The sequence below is a fragment of the Panulirus ornatus genome, chromosome 19 (genome assembly GCF_036320965.1).
Source record: "Panulirus ornatus isolate Po-2019 chromosome 19, ASM3632096v1, whole genome shotgun sequence".
NCBI classification, from domain to species: Eukaryota; Metazoa; Arthropoda; class Malacostraca; order Decapoda; family Palinuridae; genus Panulirus; species Panulirus ornatus.
Genome location: NC_092242.1, coordinates 18,204,750 through 18,221,833, shown reverse-complemented (window position 1 = coordinate 18,221,833; position 17,084 = coordinate 18,204,750). Strand labels below are relative to the sequence as shown.

At 40.5% G+C, this 17,084-nt stretch overlaps 1 protein-coding gene across 3 annotated transcripts in view; it reads right to left on the bottom strand.

The window, feature by feature from the left end:
* Window positions 1-17,084, bottom strand: part of Synj (synaptojanin) — a 267,928-nt gene that overhangs the window by 142,368 nt on the left and 108,476 nt on the right. For all 3 annotated transcript variants that reach the window (XM_071673715.1, XM_071673717.1, XM_071673718.1), the window contains one exon: window positions 3,949-4,122. In XM_071673715.1, the coding sequence (XP_071529816.1) occupies window positions 3,949-4,122 (174 nt within the window). The remainder of the gene's footprint in view (window positions 1-3,948; window positions 4,123-17,084) is intronic.

Here is a 17,084-nt window from a genome sequence, read left to right as displayed (position 1 = left end):
TGGGAAGTATTCTTTCTCCCCTATCTCCAGGGATATCACATACACATATATATACTTATAAGTATACATGTACATGTACATATATATATATACATACATACATATACATATACACATACATGTATACACTTGTACATATTCATCCTTGTTTACCATCATCCATTCCTAATGCCACCACGCCCCACAGGAAACAGCATGAATGCATGAAAGAAGAGAAAAAAAAGATAACACATACATTCTTTTCTCCTACCCCACACCTGATCACAGCCCCCTACGCCACTGAGGTAGTGCCAGAAAATAAAGATAAGCCACATCCGCTCACACTTATTTCCTAGTTGTCATATGCAATGCATCACAACCACAGCTCCCTATCCACATACAGGCCCCACAGACCTTCCCATGACTTATCCCAAATGTTTCATATGCCCTGGATCAGTTCACTGATGGCAAGTCGACCCCAGTACACAACACTGTTCCAAGTCACTCTATTCCATGCATGCCTCTCACCCTCCTGCATGTTCAGGCCCCGATTGCTTAATATCTTTTCACTCCATCCTTCCATTTCCAATTGGTCTCTCAGTTCTCCTTGTTTCTTCCACTTCTGACACATACATCCTCTTTGTCAACCTCTCCTCACTCATCCTCTCCATAAGTCCAAACCATTTCAACACAACCTCTTCTGCTTTCTCAGCCATACTCTTCTTATTTCCACATATCTCTTACCCTTTCATTACATACTCGATCAAACCACATCACACCACATATTGTCTCAAACATTACATTTCATTTCATTTCCAACACAACCTTGCTTTTGTTCACATTTATTCTCAATTTTCTCCTATCATACACTCTCACAAACTTATACACCAACTCACTCATACACCCTACTTTCTTGAGAAAAAACTCTATTTCTAATAGCAAGTGGAGAAAAACATGTAAATAATTATCTTTTTGTACAAAAAAGGGATGGAATTTTACATTCATGAGGTCCCATCTCCTGAACATTCTCTGCCATCATACAAATTTTAAACATTTTGCATGATGTCTGCAATTACCACATCCTTAGCCATTATATTCCAATCATTCATTACTCTTATACTATATACTATAAAAGTACTTCTTCACTTCTTTCTCAACAAATGTCTTGTTTAATTTCATGTTATACCCTCTGGTTGCTCTATCTCCACATCTAAGAACTTTTTGCTCTTTACACCATCACTCTATCTCAAAAACATAAAAGGTTGTGATCACATTACCCTCACTCTTCGTTCTTCCATGGTGGGTAAATTCAAGGCTTTAAAACTTTATCCATAACTCATCTCTCTTCATTCTACTAACATCTTTCTTACCCTCCTAGGGGCCTTCTCCATTACCTCTTTGTGTTTCTTTATGTAAGGTGACAAAATCTGTTAAGTATATTCTAATTCGGCCTTATGTATGATAGGTACAGTTTGTTGAACACTTCCTTACCCATAAAATTGAAAGCTACTCTAATATCTGCCAGAAGGCAGTTTGTGTCCTTTACTATTCTCTTACTGTGGGATTCTTTGAGTATGCATGTGTGTAATTACTAATACGTATCATAATGAGAGTTCTACACTCATGAAGCCCAGTACCATTATTCTTATAAAAGTACAGGTGCTACTGGACTCTGCCTGCTCATGGTTACACCATGGATGAAAGTTTCCTGGTTAACTTCATCCTAAGCAAGCTTTCACCACCTCTGCTCTTTTCATCAAATCATATGCCATTACTCTTTTGTTTAACATACCTCCTTGACCCAAACACCCTACATCTGCCACTCTATCATCAGGCACATTCAAATAATCTCCTCTTCACATCATCCCTGCATGCTACTACTCCTAAATTTGACCCCTTCACAAATGTTCCCTTTTGTTTTCTTGTTTTTCTCTCTCACTACTAGCCTCCCTCAGATACATTTCTTAGTTCTAGAAATCAGCTGATGCTTGCTCACCCTAACTCTACTCTGCCATCTTTTTCAGCTCCTGCACCTTTCTCTTGGCCTCCTGTCACTTTTTCTTGTACATTTCCCACTCATTCCACCTTCACTAGCAACTTACTTTGTCATCACACCACTGCCTATCCTTTTTCACCATCCACATACCACACACGTTTTTCACAAATACCAGCATTTCTTACTAAGTAAACACTGTCCACAAAAACCCTTGTCCACCTCCCCATGCATTTTCAAAGGTGATGTTGCATTTACATAATATTTCTCTGTCATCTTCCCTTTGGCCTTGGTTACCATCTGCAGACATCTGGGCATGGAATTGGCAAGGTTTCTGAAGTTTTCTACGTCCATGTTTTGGGTCCATAGGGTCATGATCTCCTGAATGAGGCAAGGGACTGACAAAGTTTTGTAGGAAGGACCTGCCTGATTATTCTTTCTGAGCACCTATTGCACCTAATATCTCAACCCACATTTTATTTTCTTGCTTTCAGTCAAGAATTTGGGTATTTTCCTCCTTAGAAATGTAACAGCTATTTATTTTGAGGCAAAGGTAGATGAAATACAGTACCCAGATGAAAAAATTCCCAAAATGAAGTTTCCTCAAGATAGCCTGAGGCATGCTAAGGCAGGTTGCTAGTGCTTACACCATTAGAAATACTAATCAGATGTACAACAATTTCACCATGGGAGCATCATAGGCTTGTACACAAACTTAGCCATGTATTGCATCTGAAAATGAATGGAGGCAGACATTTTTTCTGTGTGTACTGTACATATATATGTGCCAATCCTGAGACCCCTTGTCTTAGATTCCTGCACCCCAGAAAGTAAGCTACATCCATCAGCTAAGATCACATGTCATGAAATGTAGTGATGATATATACTTATCTGGGAAGAGTAAGTACAGGGCAGTTGAGGATTACCTGTTTGCATCTTCACTCTTGAAAAAGCACTATGGGTATCAGAAGGTCTGTCAAGTGATGAATCAATGTTTGTGTATTTATGATATGGATATTGCTCAGATTGCAGTCATAAAATGTGATTCATATCTATTTGAAGTGTGTAGTTTCAGATATATGTACATCTGAGTGAATAAAGGTTAAGACTGGGATAAGGGGGTGGTTGTCTAGTGTCTGTGACTCCATTTCTACGTGAATGAGTTTTGTCAAGGTGGTATTTACTTGCAGGTTGGGGATCTGTGAGTATACAAGTGGCCAATACATGAGGCTTGGGCAAATCTTTTACTTCAGAATGAAGTTTATTGGGTGGTTATGAAATGGCTCATATGAGGGCCACTTCATGACCATCATGCTCAACATAGTGAAGGGGTGGGACTGTCTTGGAATCACTTTTATCTCATTGTACACATGTTAAATGTTTGCAGTTGTTAAGGAGCCAATGATTTTTTGGGGGTTTCTGATTAGTTTATAGTTCTGTTATGTTTACTCTTTCAAGAGTGGGTTGCCAAGCCGACTGGTGAGGCATAGTTCAGACTGGAGCAAATGAATTGTTTGTAAAGGACAGTGATGGACTCTTATTTTTTCAGTCCAAAACTGGTGCAAATGAGTGCTCTGAGACCGTTTAGTTTGTCTGTGGACTTGCTGTTGTTTGTGATGTTGGAATAAATGTTATCTGTGTTGTATGGAATGGTGTTTTGTTGATACGAGTGATATGAGTGTGAAGATTGGATTCATGTCTTCTAGGGTTAAGGCAACAAAGGATTTTTCTTGGGATGCAGTCATTCTGCTATGGGAAAGCCCTTGTTTAAATTGCAAGACACACCTTAGCAAGTTTATTGTTACCTCTGCAGTACTGAAATGTAAGGTCATCTATATATGAGTTATCAAAACACTGCTTTGGGCTGTTTAGGGCAAAGGAAGGTCATGTAGTTAGAGTTTGAAGATTGTTGGAGAATGAACATCATAGACAGACAATGCATAAAATGTCTGTGAATAAATCAATACAGCACTTACTGACTGCACTTGGCCATTCCTGGAGCAGAAGTAACCATATGAATCCATCTCATCCTTGATTCGCAGCTGAAGTTTTCTGCTTAAATTCTCTATATTTCCACCTTTACACTCTTGGTGAAAATCAAAAATAATGTGGGGCGAGTCCTTACTCCATGGACAGTTAATATGCTGAATCTGAAATTCAATGAAAATACTTTCGTGTTAATAATTCACAAAAGTACATCTTGACAGTCATTAGCATTGCTGATCCATAATCCAATGGAACTGGCTTGACGCACAGAAGACAGAGGGTGCACAGTCCATTCGCTGTCAGTCATTCCTATGGCTAGTAGATGAACTGATTCCAAATTTAAGGGTAAAGCATCATATTTATGAAGGCCTAGTTGGCTGACATCTTGTATCTCAGCTCAAGATTCCTGGAGGATGTCTATCTCCAGGGACATGGCCCTTATTGGAAGATTTCATAAGCCTACCAGGGGTTGGTATTCTACTTTACACACAGTTAAACACGGGTTTATTTATGTATGTATTAAGACCATATGCATCTCCTTGTTTCCAGTAGGGCAGTCCATGCATTCTCATCTACAAAATCCTATCTCTGCATTGCTTGACACTTAAAATTGCTTACAGCCATCTCAGCCATAAACTTCTTCATTCTGCCCTTTCATATCACCCTCAGCCATTCCTTTCCTCACCTTCCCTTCAGCTCAATTACAAACAAGCCACACATCATCCTACTCACATTCATCCCTTTCATCTTTCTTTCTTTCAAACTATTCGCCATTTCCCGCATTAGCAAGGTAGCGTTAAGAACAGAGGACTGGGCCTCTGAGGGAATATCCTCACCTGGCCCCCTTCTCTGTTCCTTCTATTGGAAAAAAAAAAAAAAAAAAAAAAAAAAAAAAATCTAAGTCTTCTGTTCTTTCTGTTTGCAGCCATTCCTTCCTTCTGACATACCTAATTTTCACCATATCTACCCTACTTATTCAATGTATCTATCTATCTGTATCCCTAATGCCCATTCCCTCTAGGAACTTCCATTAAGGAGTTGGCCAAAGCAAAAGAGTCACCACTTACCATTGTCCCTACATGTCTCTCTCACATACACTATTCCACATATTCTTACCTGATTTCTCTCCCTCCAATACTCCTCCAATCTATTTCCCCATATCACAGGTAGTCTTCCCCTTACACTAACCCCTTTAATTATACTATCACATACTCTCCTTGCAAACTTCTTTATTATATCAATCTCTTCACCTTGTACTCCTCTCATTCTGCTGCTGGAGTCCTATTCTTCATTTCCATAATCCGAATCACTGAAAATATTAACCTTGAGCACACAATTGAAACTAAAGTAACATTTCAGCTCATACCCTTCAACTGACTGCCAGTAACTTGTATATCTTTCACCATTCTTCCTCAGGCTGCTTGAAACTTATATAACTTTGATCATCTCTATCAGATATCTCAGAATTCAATCCCTAACCATTAATAGGAGCAATCCCTTCATGCTTGAAATATCATACCCTTTCCATCTTATACAAAAAAAATGCCACTGGGATCTCTCAAGGCAGTTTGTCATAGTGGAAAAGATAATAAACATAAAGATTAATATGGTATGAACAAGAAAGGAAATGGATGGCAAGAACAAATAAACGCAAACTTCATTTGCACCTAAGGAGGTACAAAAAAATGTCCATCAAGGACTAAAGCAAAGTAACTGTCAAGTCTATTCTTGAACATATTCAAATCATTGCTCTCCACTATCATAACTGGTAAATCATAACATATATCAACCAACCTGTTGAAGAAAAAGACAGATAGATAGACAGACATTATTTCATAGAAATCCATGCTGGAATCATTAATCATAAGGTAAATATCTAACTGATTTAAATCTTGTCTCATTATGAATGTAAAGCTGAGTGAGTGATAATTTTTCGGCATGCACTTATTACCTCTTTTGAATACTGGTGTCAAACTGTCAAACTTTCAATCTTCTGGAATTATGTCTATAGCAGGAGACTTACTGGATAGTGCAGTCAATAGCTTTACTATCTCATTTTCTACTTCTTTCATCATTCTTAATAAAACTTATCAGGAGCCTGCCATTTCATTTTCTTTCATTCCTTCAATCCTTAAAAATGATTTCATCTTGTAGCAGTGGGAATGGATCTGGAACAAGAGCTGTGTCTTTGGTAGTAAATATGGTAACAAAAATTCACTTAAAAACTTTCCCTAAACTTCACTGCCTTGAACTGTCACCATTTTCTGTATACAATAGACCAGCTGACTGGGTAATGCCTGTCTTACTTCTATCTATAAAATTCTTAAGAGTTTCATTTGCCATTTTCAGCAAAACATGCTTCATACTGATATTTATTTTGACATATGAGGTTTACAGTTTTTCTGTCTATCTATATCTCTGACGCCCGTTCCCTTTGGGAACTCCCCGGGGGAGTGGCCGTGGCAAAAGAGTCCCTATAACTGTTGAACTTCAGTGCCACTTCCTAGCCTTTTGTGTCTCACTTTTAACGGGCAACTCTTGTGCAGTGTTTTCAGAGGCTCCTTCCTAATGTTCCTACCAACTACTTCAATCTAATGTGTCTTCCTAATGTTACAACCTACTGCTTCCGCCTAATACTCCCTGCTAATGCTCTTACCTACTACTTCTACCTAAAGCTCCTTTCTAACATTCCTACCTCCTACTTCTATCTACTGCTACAACCAATTTGCCAAAAGGCAGGTTTAGCACAAAGAGTTCGCTGCAAAAAAATCTAGAGTAATGAAGAATGAGTTGTGTGAGTTAAGTGTTGTCAAGTGACAAGGAGAGAATAGCAGTCCACGTGTGGGTGAAGCATAAAGAAAAGACAGCTACCTGACTCAAAGGAGCGCAACTTGACAACCACTGAAGTGCTGGCTCACTTGACAGTCATCATTAATTCTCCCCATATCCAGGCAGGTAGTAGCAGTAATATACCTCTCCAGTCAGTGGCGGCCTCCCAACTACTACCTAAAGTTTTTCTATGCGAATTTATGTAAATCACTATTATGGTGGTTATTGTTCTCTTAAAGTTTTGACAGCTATATTCTTGAACACCAAACATTTCTTTATTTCATTTTTCCACCACTATAGCTTCTATCTATCTATCTAACTGCATCCCTAACACCCACTCCTTCTAGGAACTCCCATCAAGGGATTCCCACGGCAAAAGAGTCTCCACTTATCCCTGTCCTTATGTGCCTCTATTGCATACACCATTCCATGCATTCTTCCATCATTTTTTTCTCTCCAGTATTCCTCCACCCTATATGCCCAAGTCACAGATGGTCTTCCTCTTGCATTCTTTCCACATGCCCAAACCACCTTAAACTAATACATTTCACCTATTCTACTACTCCACAATCAATTCCTTTTGCATTCCTTGCCATACCGCATCTTTCATACACCTCTTCACTTCTTTCTTCAATCCATTTAGTCACACCATGTGCTATTCTCACATAGCTCATTTCCACAGCCTGGATTCTTGACCTGTGTGACACATTCTATATCCATGTTTCGGCTGCAGAGGTCAGGAATGGGAGGACTAAGCTGTCTCTAAATCCTCTCCACTTCCATACTTATGCCTCTACCCTTCATTATTCTATCAAGGGAACCAATTACTGTTCTACCCTGTACTGATCTCTCCCTTATCTCTCCTTCCATATCACTAACCTTACCCAAGACAGCCCCTAAATACTTCTATCTATATATCTACCTATATCACTAATACCTGTTCCCCTCTAGAACTCACTCAACAGATTCTCCAAAACTAGTGAGATCCATGGAAGCCTTTAGTGCCTCATCTTTAACAGGCAGCAGCAGGGGACAAGTCTAGCACAGTGTTTGCAGAGACTCCTGCCTAATGTTCCTACTGAATACTTCTACCTAATGTTCCTACCTATTACTTCTACCTAACATTTCTAACTAAATGTTCCTACCTATTACTTCTACCTAACATTCCTAACTAAATGTTCCTACCTATTACTTCTACCTAACATTCCTTACTAAATGTTCCTACCTACTACTTCCATCTATTGCTCAACTATTTTGCCAAAAGGCAGGGCTACCTCACAGTGCTCACCACATGAAAATCTAGAATTATGAAAAATGAGCTATTCAAGTTAAGTGTTGTCAAGTGTTATGTGTAACATGGAGAGAGACTGTATGTTTGTGGACAAAACGACAGTGCACCATGTGTGAATTTAGCTGAAAGAAAAGACAGCTACTCAAGTGAGAGGAGTGCAAATTGACAACCACTGAAATGCTGGCTCACTATGCAATTGTCACTAACCCTCCTGATACTCAGGCAAGTAGTACTGACTGTTGGCTGCCCACTATCTACTATGTACTACCTACTATGGATTAGTTCTGGATAATAATCATAAGCTACACAAAACACATAAGTTCCCACTACTACCCCAAATGACTCACTGAAGTTTTTCTAAGCCACAGCCGTACTGTTTTCAGTGAAATAACACCCAAACTTTTCATATCAAGAGTAATGCAAAGATAATTAACATTTGCAAGCCTAATATCTAGTATCTTTTTACAGCTGTCAAGCTCATCACCATTAAAAGCAGTACTATTTATTTATTTATTTATTTTGCTTTGTCGCTGTCTCCCGCGTTTGCGAGGTAGCGCAAGGAAACAGACGAAAGAAATGGCCCAACCCACCCCCATACACATGTATATACATACACATCCACACACGCAAATATACATACCTATACATCTCAATGTACACATATATATACACACACAGACACATACATATATACCCATGCACACAATTCACACTGTCTGCCTTTATTCATTCCCATCACCACCTCGCCACACATGGAATACCATCCCCCTCCCCCCTCATGTGTGCGAGGTAGCGCTAGGAAAAGACAACAAAGGCCCCATTCGTTCACACTCAGTCTCTAGCTGTCATGCAATAATGCACGAAACCACAGCTCCCTTTCCACATCCAGGCCCCACACAACTTTCCATGGTTTACCCCAGACGCTTCACATGCCCTGATTCAATCCACTGACAGCACGTCAACCCCGGTATACCACATCGATCCAATTCACTCTATTCCTTGCCCGAATTTCACCCTCCTGCATGTTCAGGCCCCGATCACTCAAAATCTTTTTCACTCCATCTTTCCACGTCCAATTTGGTCTCCCACTTCTCCTCGTTCCCTCCACCTCCGACACATACATCCTCTTGGTCAATCTTTCCTCACTCATTCTCTCCATGTGCCCAAACCATTTCAAAACACCCTCTTCTGCTCTCTCAACCACACTCTTTTTATTTCCACACATCTCTCTTACCTTTACATTACTTACTCGATCAAACCACCTCACACCACACATTGTCCTCAAACATCTCATTTCCAGCACATCCACCCTCCTCCGCACAACTCTATCCATAACCCACGCCTTGCAACCATACAACATTGTTCGAACCACTATTCCTTCAAACATACCCATTTTTGCTTTCCGAGATAATGCTCTCAACTTCCAAACATTCTTCAAGGCTCCCAGGATTTTCGTCCCCTCCCCCACCCTATGATTCACTTCCGCTTCCATGGTTCCATCCGCTGCCAGATCCACTCCCAGATATCTAAAACACTTTACTTCCTCCAGTTTTTCTCCATTCAAACTTACCTCCCAATTGACTTGACCCTCAACCCTACTGTACCTAATAACCTTGCTCTTATTCACATTTACTCTTAACTTTCTTCTTTCACACACTTTACCAAACTCAGTCACCAGCTTCTGCAGTTTCTCACATGAATCAGCCACCAGCGCTGTATCATCAGCGAACAACAACTGACTCACTTCCCAAGCTCTCTCATCCACAACAGACTTCATACTTGCCCCTCTTTCCAAAACTCTTGCATTCACCTCCCTAACAACCCCATCCATAAACAAATTAAACAACCATGGAGACATCACACACCCCTGCCGCAAACCTACATTCACTGAGAACCAATCACTTTCCTCTCTTCCTACACGTACACATGCCTTACATCCTCGATAAAAACTTTTCACTGCTTCTAACAACTTGCCTCTTACACCATATATTCTTAATACCTTCCACAGAGCATCTCTATCAACTCTATCATATGCCTTCTCCAGATCCATAAATGCTACATACAAATCCATTTGCTTTTCTAAGTATTTCTCATATACATTCTTCAAAGCAAACACCTGATCCACACATCCTCTACTACTTCTGAAACCACACTGCTCTTCCCCAATCTGATGCTCTGTACAAGCCTTCACCCTCTCAATGAATACCCTCCCATATAATTTACCAGGAATACTCAACAAACTTATACCTCTGTAATTTGAGCACTCACTCTTATCCCCTTTGCCTTTGTACAATGGCACGATGCACGCATTCCGCCAATCCTCAGGCACCTCACCATGAGTCATACATACATTAAATAACCTTACCAACCAGTCAACAATACAGTCACCCCCTTTTTTAATAAATTCCACTGCAATACCATCCAAACCTGCTGCCTTGCCGGCTTTCATCTTCCACAAAGCTTTTACTACCTCTTCTCTGTTTACCAAATAATTTTCCCTAACCCTCTCACTTTGCACACCACCTCGACCAAAACACCCTATATCTGCCACTCTATCATCAAACACATTCAACAAACCTTCAAAATACTCACTCCATCTCCTTCTCACATCACCACTACTTGTTATCACCTCCCCATTAGCGCCCTTCACTGAAGTTCCCATTTGCTCCCTTGTCTTACGCACTTTATTTACCTCCTTCCAGAACATCTTTTTACTCTCCCTAAAATTTAATGATACTCTCTCTCCCCAACTCTCATTTGCCCTCTTTTTCACCTCTTGCACCCCACTCAATTGCATTTTTTCCCTGCAAAAATCATCCAAATGCCTATCTCTTCTCTTTCACTAATAATCTTACTTCTTCATCCCATAACTCACTACCCTTTCTAATCAACCCGCCTCCCACGCTTCTCATGCCACAAGCATCTTTTGCGCAATCAATCACTGATTCCCTAAATACATCCCATTCCTCCCCCACTCCCCTTACTTCCATTGTTCTCACCTTTTTCCGTTCTGTACTCAGTCTCTCCTGGTACTTCCTCACACAAGTCTCCTTCCCAAGCTCACTTACTCTCACCACCCTCTTCACCCCAACATTCACTCTTCTTTTCTGAAAACCAATACAAATCTTCACCTTAGCCTCCACAAGATAATGATCAGACATCCCTCCAGTTGCACCTCTCAGCACATTAACATCCAAAAGTCTCTCTTTCGCGCGCTTGTCAATTAACACGTAATCCAATAATGCTCTCTGGCCATCTCTCCTACTTACATACGTATACTTATGTATATCTCGCTTTTTAAACCAGGTATTCCCAATCACCAGTCCTTTTTCAGCACATAAATCTACAAGCTCTTCACCATTTCCATTTACAACACTGAACACCCCATGTATACCAATTATTCCCTCAACTGCCACATTACTCACCTTTGCATTCAAATCACCCATCACTATAACCCAGTCTTGTGCATCAAAACCACTAACACACTCATTCAGCTGCTCCCAAAACACTTGCCTCTCATGATCTTTCTTCTCATGCCCAGGTGCATATGCACCAATAATCACCCATCTCTCTCCATCAACTTTCAGTTTTACCCATATCAATCGAGAATTTACTTTCTTACATTCTATCACATACTCCCACAACTCCTGTTTCAGGAGTACTGCTACTCCTTCCCTTGCTCTTGTCCACTCACTAACCCCTGACTTTACTCCCAAGACATTCCCAAACCACTCTTCCCCTTTATCCTTGAGCTTCGTTTCACTCAGAGCCAAAACATCCAGGTTCCTTTCCTCAAACATACTACCTATCTCTCCTTTTTTCACATCTTGGTTACATCCACACACATTTAGACACCCCAATCTGAGTCTACGAGGAGGATGAGCACTCCCCGCGTGACTCCTTCTGTTTCCCATTTTTTAGAAAGTTAAAATACAAGGAGGGGAGGATTTGTTGGTGATTTGGTAAATGTTTGTCAAACAATATCATCACAGATGTGATATGCAATCGTTGCTAGAACTATGTCTAGTATGTTCATGATTTAAGTAAGTTTCTCAGCGAACTGTGTTAGGGCACTATCAAGCAAGTTTCAGTAAAATCTACACCTGGAGCTACTGGAAAGGGAATCTCCCTCTTTAGATTCCAGTACAGGCTGTTAATATTTCTCATCACAGTCTAATCATCTTCATTCCAAATTTCTGCTAACTTACCAAAAAGTCTTTCATCCACCTCTACTGTTTTTGAGAGGTACTGTCAACTTTTTTTCCTTTTTTTTCATACTTGATCACCATTTCCTATGTTAGCAAGGTAGTTCAAGAAACAGATGAATAAAGGCCACATCCACTCAAATCAATTCTCTAGCTGTCATGTGTAATGCGCTGAAACCACAGCTCCCTATCCACAACCAGGTCCCACAGACCTTTCCATGGTTCACCTCAAATGTTTCACATGCCCTAGTCCAGTCCACTGACACCATGTCAATCGCAGTATACCTCCTTCATGTTTGGGTCCCGAACATTCAATACCTTTTTCACTTCATCCTTCTGTCTCCAGTTTGGTCTCCCTGTTCTCCTTGTTCCCCCTACATCTGACAAACACATCCTCTTCGTCATCCTTTCCTCATTTATTCTCTCCACATGTCCAAACTATTTCTATGCATCCTCTTATGCTCTCTCAACCCACATATCTTTCTTACCCTTTCATAACTTACTCAATCAAACCACCTCACGCCATTTAAAGTCTTTCATCTACATCTGCTGTCTGTGAGAGAGGCTCTGTCAACATTTTTTTCATCATACTTGATCATCATTTCCTGCATCAGGAAGGTGATTCCAGGAACTGATGAAGAAAGGCTCCATCTGCTCAAATCAATTCTTGAGCTGTCATATAATGTGCTGAAACCACAGCTCCCTATCCACAACCAGGACCCACAAACCTTTCCATGGTTTACCCCAAATGCTTCACATGCCCAGGTTCAGTCCACTGACAGCATGTCCATCCCAGGATACCACATCATTCCAATTCACTCAATTCTGTGCATACCTTTCACCCTCCAGCATGTTTGGGCTCTGATTGCTCAAAACCTTTTTCACCCCATGCTTCTGTCTGCAATTAAGTCTCCCCATTCTCCTTGTTCCCTCCACATCTGACACATATACCCTCTATGTAAACCTTTCCTCATTTATTCTCTACATATGTCCAAACCATTCTGCACACCTTCTTACCCTCTCTCAACCACAATCTTTTTATCATCACAAAGCACCCTCACTCTTTCATAACATACTCAATCTACTTCATGGCACATACTGTCCAAACATTTCATTTCCACCCTCCTCTATACAGCCTTATCTATAGCCCATGCCTTGCATCTACATAATATTGCTGAGACTATTATTCCTCCGAACATAAACATTTTTGCCCTCCCAGATAACATTCTCTCTTTTCACACACTCTTCAGTACTCCTGAAACCTTTGCCTCCTCCTCCAACCAATGACTCATTTCTGCTTCTATGGTTTCATTTGCTGCCATGTTCACTCCCAGATATCTAAACCACTTAACTTCCTCCAATTCTTCTCCATCAAAACTCGCATCCTAACTAAAATGTCCCTCAAACTTCCTGAACCTAATACCCTCTCTTTTACTTACAGTTACTGTCAAGCTTCTCGCTCCACACACTTTTCCAAACTCAGTCACCACCTTCTGGTGTTTCTCACTCCAATCTGCCACTTCCCAGGCTCTCTCATCCCCTATAAACTGCATACTCACCCCTCTCTCCAAGACTCTCACATTTATCTCACTTACCATCCAAACCATAAACAAATTGAACAATCATGGTGACATCAAACACCCCTGCCTCAGACCAAGTTTCATTGGAGCCATTCACACTCCTCTTTTTCTTCTCATACACATGTCTTACACCCTTGATAAAAACTTCTTGCTACTTTTTGCAGCTTTCCTCCCACACCATATATTTCTAAGACCTTCCACAAAGCATCTCTATCAACCCTATCATATGCCTTCTCCAGATCCCTAAATGCTACATATGAATCCATCTGTTTTTCTAAGTATTTCTAACACACATTCTTTAAATCAAACACCTGATCAAACATCCTCACCACTTTTGAAACCACACTTCTCCTACCCAGTCTGATGTTCTGTACATGCCTTCTCAATCAATACTCTCCCAATCAACTTACCAAGAATACTCAACAATCTTATATCTCTGTAGTTTAAACACTCACCTTTATCCCCCTTGCCTTTATGAAATGGCAATACGCATGCACTCTGCCAATCGTCAGGCACCTTCCATGATCCGTATATACAATGAAAATCCTGACCAACCAATCAACAACACAGTCAATCCCTTTCTTAACAAATTCAACTGCAATATCATCCACTCCAGCCACTTTGACACAATTCATCTTGTGCAAGGCTTTCACCATCTCTTCTCTTGTCAACTAACCACTTTCCATGACTCTCATTTTGCACAGTACCCTGACCAAAACACCATACATCTGCCACTCTATCATCAAACATATCAAACAATCCTTTAAAATACTCCCTCCATCTCACATTATCACTACCCATTATCACTTCCCCATTTGCACCCTTCACTGATGTTCCCATTTGTTCTCTTGTCTTTCACAAATCATTCACTTCCTTCCAAAACATCTTTTTATTCTCCCTACAGTATACTGATACTCACTCACCCTAACTTGTGTTTGCCCTCTTTTTCATCCCCAGCATCCTCCACCTTGACCTCCACCTAATTTCTCTCATACATCTCCCAATCATTTGCTCTCCTTGTAAGTACTACTTTTCTCTTTCACTAGCAACTTTACATCTTCATGCCACCACTCACTACCCTTTCTAATCTGCTTTCCTCCCACCTTTTGCATCTGCAATCACTGCTTCTCTAAATGCCTTCCACTTCTCACCAACTCTCCCTGCTTGATTTACTCTTACCTTAAACTATTCTTTGTTATCTTCTTACGAAGCTTATCATTAACTTATACAAGAATGAAATTATCATCAAGAGCTTAAACATTTTCACCTTGAAATAAGAGTAACATGGAAAAACACCTGGCTATCTACTTTCCTTTTTAAATAGTGAATGCAATGACAAGGGAAAAACATACCATATCAGAGGAGATCTTAGGTGAAAGCAAAAACTATTAATGTAAAAGAATGCTGAAATTAGTCAAGGCTTTGCAGATGATTGTAGATCTGACTCTTAAACATAGACAAGTTAATGGAAGAGGGAAAGATAAAAGGGGGAGAGGTGTAAGGAGAAAATTCTTTAGCTCAGCTGTTTGAAGGAAGAAGGAGGTATCTTAATGGATAACCTTCGAGTCTCCAGTTTCCATACTGCAACTGTAACAAGGAGCCATGGTACAAGCCTCAGTGGCTAGAATGCATGCAGACAGCTCATGAGACCAGTGGCTACAGTAATACCTGTAGAACGGAAAGAGACTAGGAGGATTAAGGAGATAGAAGGCTTATAATCCATTCTCATTAACAGAGAGGCATGTGAACAGCACTCCACACATGGAAAATACTTATGGCATCTATGCAACATCCCCTAGCTTTTGGGAAGCAGACTTACTGAAGCTGATTATGTGAGGGTTTTAAGGATATGGCCAACATATCTGTTACTCCATCAACATCTTTACACCTACTGTGTAGCCGATATCATCTTCACATAATTATTGGCTTTCACAAATACATCCTTATAAGAATTTCTTTACACCTATCTTCTTCATCACCTTAATCTATTCTCCTAATTCCTACAACACTGCAACAGTTGGTTTTTTTAATTTTTTTTTTTTTTTGTCGCTGTCTCCCGCGTTTGCGAGGTAGCGCAAGGAAACAGACAAAAGAAATGGCCCAACCAACCCCCATACACATGTATATACATACGTCCACACACGCAAATATACATACCTACACAGCTTTCCATGGTTTACCCCAGACGCTTCACATGCCCTGATTCAATCCACTGACAGCACGTCAACCCCGGTATACCACATCGATCCAATTCACTCTACTCCTTGCCCTCCTTTCACCCTCCTGCATGTTCAGGCCCCGATCACACAAAATCTTTTTCACTCCATCTTTCCACCTCCAATTTGGTCTCCCACTTCTCCTCGTTCCCTCCACCTCCGACACATATATCCTCTTGGTCAATCTTTCCTCACTCATTCTCTCCATGTGCCCAAACCATTTCAAAACACCCTCTTCTGCTCTCTCAACCACACTCTTTTTATTTCCACACATCTCTCTTACCCTTACGTTACTTACTCGATCAAACCACCTCACACCACACATTGTCCTCAAACATCTCATTTCCAGCACATCCATCCTCCTGCGCACAACTCTATCCATAGCCCATGCCTCGCAACCATACAACATTGTTGGAACCACTATTCCTTCAAACATACCCATTATTGCTTTCCGAGATAATGTTCTCGACTTCCACACATTCTTCAAGGCTCCCAGGATTTTCGCCCCCTCCCCCACCCTATGATCCACTTCCACCTCCATGGTTCCATCCACTGCCAGATCCACTCCCAGATATCTAAAACACTTTACATCCTCCAGTTTTTCTCCATTCAAACTTACCTCCCAATTGACTTGACCCTCAACCCTACTGTACCTGTACTGTTTTTTTAATATATGATTTATTTCAGCCATTACAAATCTGTCCTCTACCCACTGCCATACAGAGTAAACACCTAGGCCCTTTCCACAAAGACACATACAATAATGCTTGAATTTTTTCGTACCTGTTTGCTGTTTCCTGCATTGATGAGACAGTACCAGAAACAAGAAGAAAATGCCTCATTTGTTTACATCCATTCCATAGCTGTCATGTGTAATGCACTGAAAAAATAGTTTCCTATCCACTGACAGCATGTTGCCCCCTGTATAACTATGTTCCAATTCACTCTATCACTATATCTAATTTCATTGTTTTAACAATGATAGACAGATGGAACACCAGCATC